Source organism: Oncorhynchus kisutch, linkage group LG4 (genome assembly GCF_002021735.2).
Source record: "Oncorhynchus kisutch isolate 150728-3 linkage group LG4, Okis_V2, whole genome shotgun sequence".
NCBI classification, from domain to species: domain Eukaryota; kingdom Metazoa; phylum Chordata; class Actinopteri; order Salmoniformes; family Salmonidae; genus Oncorhynchus; species Oncorhynchus kisutch.
Window position 1 is genome coordinate 11418361 of NC_034177.2, and position 6664 is coordinate 11425024.

General features: G+C 43.3%; 1 protein-coding gene across 2 annotated transcripts in view; it reads left to right on the plus strand.

Annotated features, from left to right (window-relative positions):
* The window catches only part of LOC109889036 (coiled-coil domain-containing protein 50), a 31069-nt gene extending 25773 nt beyond the window's left edge, over positions 1-5296 (plus strand). For both annotated transcript variants that reach the window (XM_020480180.2, XM_020480181.2), the window contains 4 exons: positions 625-741; positions 1072-1151; positions 1329-1432; positions 1659-5296. In XM_020480180.2, the coding sequence (XP_020335769.1) occupies positions 625-741; positions 1072-1151; positions 1329-1432; positions 1659-1678 (321 nt within the window). In that variant the 3' untranslated portion in view covers positions 1679-5296. The remainder of the gene's footprint in view (positions 1-624; positions 742-1071; positions 1152-1328; positions 1433-1658) is intronic.
* The last annotated feature ends 1368 nt before the right edge of the window (positions 5297-6664 follow it).

The window sequence follows — 6664 nt, forward strand, 5'->3', positions numbered from 1 at the left end:
ACACGTTGTATTGGTGTTGCCAGGAGACGGACACGTTGTATTGGTGTTGCCAGGAGACGGACACGTTGTATTGGTGTTGCCAGGAGACGGACACGTTGTATTGGTGTTGCCAGGAGACGGACACGTTGTATTGGTGTTGCCAGGAGACGGACACGTTGTATTGGTGTTGCCAGGAGACGGACACATTGTATTGGTGTTGCCAGGAGACGGACACGTTGTATTGGTGTTGCCAGGAGACGGACACGTTGTATTGGTGTTGCCAGGAGACGGACACGTTGTATTGGTGTTGCCAGGAGACGGACACGTTGTATTGGTGTTGCCAGGAGACGGACACGTTGTATTGGTGTTGCCAGGAGACGGACACGTTGTATTGGTGTTGCCAGGAGACGGACACGTTGTATTGGTGTTGCCAGGAGACGGACACGTTGTATTGGTGTTGCCAGGAGACGGACACGTTGTATTGGTGTTGCCAGGGGACGGACACGTTGTATTGGTGTTGCCAGGAGACGACCACGTTGTATTGGTGTTGCCAGGAGACGACCACGTTGTATTGGTGTTGCCAGGACATAGCCAGGTTGCTGATGGAGCGGGAGTAGAATAACCACATTGTATTGGTGTTGTCAGGAGATAGCCCGGCTGCTGATGGAGCGGGAGAAGATGGAGTACAAGAAGTCCAGAGAGAAGGAGAAGCAGGGGATGAGGCCCGAAGAGAGGAGGAGGCCAGAGGGAGGAGACTACAAGGTAACTCTCTCTCTCCTTATTTTTCTGGATGAGATGACTTTATGATTTCAGAACTATATGTACAGTATTCTGATCATCAAGATATGCGTTTCATACTGTAATGGCAGGCCCTCCAATGAATGAATTAGTTGATATGATCTGGGGTTTTTTCTTTACATAGGAGTACTGTAGTAAGAGCAGCACAGTTTACATTATAGTCATTCAGCAGACGCTCTCATCCAAAGCAACCTACTGTTAGTGCAGGTTTATTGGCACAGTTTAAGGGGCATTTTTTTATCAACTTGTTGATAAGACCAGACTGAAGATGATGTCTGTCTGTGTGTGTTCCAGCCAAGCTCAGAGGAGGTAGTGCATCCCAGACTACGAGAGGAGGAATACCAGAAGCCCAGGAACCACCAAAAGCCTGCCAGGTGCTGGCCTCACTCTGTCATTAGCCTGCCAGGTGCTGGCCTCACTCTGTCATTAGCCTGCCAGGTGCTGGCCTCACTCTGTCATTAGCCTGCCATGAATAAACAACATGAATACACCCCGTGTTGCAACAATATTATGGCCTTAAAATAATATTTTCTCTCTCTGCCCTCTCACAGGCCTTCTCAACCTCCTCCCCATAACTATGAGAATGTGGAGTCCAGCTACTCAGGGAGCCACTATTCTTCCGGGTCTCCAGCGCGACCTGAGGCGTCTTACAAAGGTAAATTCAGCTTTTTTTGTCGGGTTTAACTCTGGCCTCAAACTAAAACCCAAAGAATTTAGATTTAACACTTCTCATACAGCTAACGTTCTATCCAGCATACCACATGGTTGGCATACACCAAATGTATTTCTTAGAGAGCTCCAACCATTCTAGCCAGTGGTTATATTATTAGGTATTAAAGATCAAGCTAATGCGTTCTCTCTCTCCTCCCTATATGTTCTAGGTGTCTATTACAGACAGTGACCGAGGCTTCCTAAACCGTCCATCTGAGTTTTTATTACTATTATTTTCATTGCTGTATTTTTAAAACTCCCATCACTTTCTATTGGCCAAGAGCCTTGTACCTAGTCGTTGGCAGTGGGTTCGGGGAGGGTGTTGGTCAAGAGGGGCAGCTGAGAGCTGAAACTCACACGCTGTCATTTGTTTTCTATTTTAATTGGCGCGACAACAAAGACAACCGAAAGGAGACGCCTAGTGATATTCTAACTCCTTCTGGCTCTTAACTGTGGATGATGGTGACATTCTATCTCCTGCTGGCTCTTAACTGTGGATGATGGTGACATTCTATCTCCTGCTGGCTCTTAACTGTGGATGATGGTGACATTCTATCTCCTGCTGGCTCTTAACTGTGGATGATGGTGACATTCTATCTCCTGCTGGCTCTTAACTGTGGATGATGGTGACATTCTATCTCCTGCTGGCTCTTAACTGTGGATGATGGTGACATTCTATCTCCTGCTGGCTCTTAACTGTGGATGATGGTGACATTCTATCTCCTGCTGGCTCTTAACTGTGGATGATGGTGACATTCTATCTCCTGCTGGCTCTTAACTGTGGATGATGGTGACATTCTATCTCCTGCTGGCTCTTAACTGTGGATGATGGTGACATTCTATCTCCTGCTGGCTCTTAACTGTGGATGATGGTGACATTCTATCTCCTGCTGGCTCTTAACTGTGGATGATGGTGACATTCTATCTCCTGCTGGCTCTTAACTGTGGATGACGATGTGGAAGATGAAGATTTAAAAAAGAGTGAAGTGTTCCTGTTTTGCTGTATTAGTCGTTTGCTGGCGTTTCTGTCCCTCCGTGGATCATGCTCGTCATGGTGGATCAGGCCTTTGCTGGATATATAACTGTACAGTCTCTATCTATGGCTGTCTATGGGATGTGCCTGTCTTTGGAGCCAAAATGGTGGCCGCGTGGTCCTGTGCACTCCCAGGTTCCAGTTCTCCTGTCCTTGTATCGTGCTGCACATCAAGGCTGAACAACAACATGACCGACCCAGTCCAGAACTCTATTATATCAGGAGAATGGATCTTTGTATTATCATCTTCCAGTCCGGAAGCGAATGGTGATCGTATGTGGACTTGTTGCTCTCTGCAAGCGCTCTACCTGTGTTCCCATGTCTTTCTAAGGGGCTGGTGTATATAGCTGCTGAGAATACGGACTTGGAGGTGAAGTGTTATAGGACACACTGCTATCATTGTGTTTTTACGTGCATACTTACTGAATGTGTTCTGTTCTCTTTGTGAAACTCTGACAAACCCCAATGAGTTGTTTTGTGGATTAACAAAACATGCTATTTTAAATATTAGCCCTAATATATTTGATTGGATGTGCCGTCAGTGTGCCGTCAGTCTTTGATTTTGTCTGATCTGCTTACAAACTGGCATTGGCAAATGCTTTCAGCGCTAATAGAAGTGGACCAGTAGGAATTGAATGCATGTACATTTCAGATCTGTGCCAAACATAACATTGTGCTTGTTTTGTCAGAGCTGTATTCACTAGGAACGGGACAAAACGGGGAGGGACCAACCTGAATTTGTCCAATAGAAACTCTTGTTTTTGTTGCAAAACATTTTCCATTGCGGTATGTTTTGCTACAGTGTACAAAAATGAATACTCCCCAGGATGTGTTTTTCCTAACCGACAGTGTCCATTGATTGAATGGTTGACTCGTTGGTCGCCTGTTAAAGTGCAAGTCACATCTGAATGACTGTTTCTGCATTTTATTTACTTTTATATCATTTTATTTAATCTTATTTGGCATCACTCTTAAAGGGCATTTCTTGTTTCCTGTACATTCCATTCTTCATGAAATGCCTTCACTCCCTCTGTCTCACACACACACCACTCTCTAAGAGGGTTATCACTTCCTGTGCGTGTAACATGAGTAAACATTCCCAGGGTTAACAAAGTGGAGGGAAGTATCAGTCATCCACTGAATCAACAGAGCAAGTGAGAACATGATGTAATTCCACTCAATGGGACCTTTAGACTCAGACAGCTGGGCGATGGGGGTCAACTTCTCCCGCCAGCTGGGTGATGGGGGTCAACTTCTCCCGCCAGCTGGGTGATGGGGGTCAACTTCTCCCTCCAGCTGGGTGATGGGGGTCAACTTCTCCCGCCAGCTGGGTTGATGGGGGTCAACCTCTCCCGCCAGCTGGGCGATGGGGGTCAACTTCTCCCGCCAGCTGGGCGATGGGGGTCAACTTCTCCCGCCAGCTGGGCGATGGGGGTCAACTTCTCCCGCCAGCTGGGCGATGGGGGTCAACTTCTCCCGCCAGCTGGGCGATGGGGGTCAACTTCTCCCGCCAGCTGGGCAATGGGGGTCAACTGCTCCCGCCAGCTGGGCGATGGGGGTCAACTTCTCCCGCCAGCTGGGCGATGGGGGTCAACTGCTCCATGGCCAGTTTCGTCTTTGTTGTTTCCCGTATTGAATGAGGGTGGTAATAGTGGCGATAGATTAAACACTTTTTGATTACCAGACTTCATACTTTAATAGGATCCACGCTATATCAAAGGGATTACAGGAGACTATATAGGGACTGTTAGAGGCAGGGTAGCCTAGTGGTTAGAGCGTTGGACTAGTAACCGGAAAGTTGCAAGTTCAAATCCCCGAGCTGACAAGGTACAAATCTGTCGTTCTGCCCCTGAACAGGCAGTTAACCCACAGTTCCTAGGCCGTCATTGAAAATAAGAATTTGTTCTTAACTGACTTGCCTAGTTAAATAAATGTAAAATAAAAAGAGAGAATACATCCCAAAATTGCACCATATTCCCTAATATATATATATTAGTGCACTACTTTTGAGCAGGGCCAATCGTGCTTTGGTTAAAAGTAGGGATTAGGGTGCCATTTGGGACGGAGACATACTGTACTGCCAATGGTCATGGTACCACCATGTTCATATCATGTATTATAGCCTAATTATTGTGTATTACATATAAAGAGTAATCCCACACAGTTTCCAGTTTGATCTAATGAAATGTTATGATTCCGTCGTATTTACATTTTTCCATTGAGTGATGTTCATCATAGTCTATGATGGTGTTTTTGTTGTTGAAATGCTTTGTCCAAGTTGGTAGCGTCTGCCTCAATACTTTTTATTTTTTTAGACTTCTGTGCGTATCAAAGACATTCTAGATGTGTGAAATGTTCTGACTTGTTGGATGGATGGGATTTGTGCCATAGGGATGTTTTTTGTTTTTTTCAGGGACTTGTAGATAACGGGGAATCTCAGCTCCTTCTAGGGTAATGACGGTGAGGAGTATTGGTGTAGAACCGCCCAGAACTGAGATCTGTCTTTTCTGTGGGATAATAGCACCATCTCGTGGACATATTGAATATCAAATGAAAACATGTACATTATCTGATCACACAGTGAATGCATATTGGGGATTGCTGTGTAATGATTGTCCTATATGCTTTGAGTGCAATCTGAACCGAAATCAAGTGTAATATTTTTGTTTTGCCATCCAGAGCCTGAATGCAATCTACAAATGAAATCATAAAAGTGACTGTTGACACTTACTGTGACTGTTTTGTATAATGAAATGAATAAACAGTTGACATTGACATTTGCATGTGTTTATTTACAATTATTTGTCTAACTTCAGGTTCTGTATCACATTTCTATCAAGACTATTGGAGATCAAAGTATGATGCAAGGCACGAGTGAATGGTTTATGAAAGGCCCAACTAGCCTAAATGTGTTGAGGAGCATGTGGTGCCGTTGGCTGTCCTGGAAAATTCAGACTCAGGAATTTGCTTACAGCATTTATTCTGCGAGTTACAGGTTTAGTTGGCAAACCATATTGCAAGTTGTTCAACAGCCCTGTATCCCTTTCCATTGGCAATCAAAGCACACGTATTAAATATGTCAGTGTATAGTCAACCATACTCTACATCCCAATGTGCTGCCATTACTCAAAGCCTTTGAGGAAACCTCTTGCACTTAATATATCGTCGTACAGCTACTTAGTTATTTTGTAGTCATTAAACAGTCACTGTGACACTGTAGGAGTTCTAGATTTGTTGGGGTTCTAGATCAGCTTGACCATTTTGAATAATACACCCACTAAGCCATGCCTTCAATATCATTGCTCAGTGTGTCTTGCCTTTTGGAGTGAATTGTAGAGTTACCACCCATGACTGCATTTGTTAGTGATAGCGACATGGTTGTTGATTTCTGTTCATCTTCACTCCTGTGGCCTTTAACCAAGTGAGTTGCTAGGCAAATATTATAATTATACTCTTTATGACCATACATTACATATCTCATAAGTCCTTATATAAGGTCTAGTTTCACCCTCCTACAGTTGTCTGAAACTTGAGGTTTACAGGCCACATCAGGCCTGCAAGTAGGGTAGCAAAATTCCAGTAATTTTCTCCAAATTACCAGATAAAGACAATATATACACATATATATATATATATATATATATATATATATATATATATATATATATATATATATATTTCTGGTTTGATAATATTTAAGGAATTTTCCGACCAGGATTCCTGGAAAACCTGGAAAATTTACAAGAATTGTGCAACCCTTCCTGCAAGTCACATATAGCGTATTCAGATCCCTTCACTTTTCCACATTTTGTTACATTACAGTTTTATTCTAAAATGGATTAAAAACATTGTTGTCCTCATCAATCTACATACAAAAAAAATAATATGAACAGAAGTTATTTTTGTGGAAATTTATTAAAAATAAATATCTTATTTACATACAGTACCAGTCAAAAGTTTGGACGCACCTACTCATTCAAGGGTTTATGAAACTATGAAATAACATGGAATCATGTAGAAACCAAAAATGTTTTAAACAAATCTAAATATGTTTTAGATTCTTCAAAGTAGCCACCCTTTGACTTGATGACAGCTTTGCACACTCTTGGCATTCTCTCAACCAGCTTCACCTGGAATGTTTTT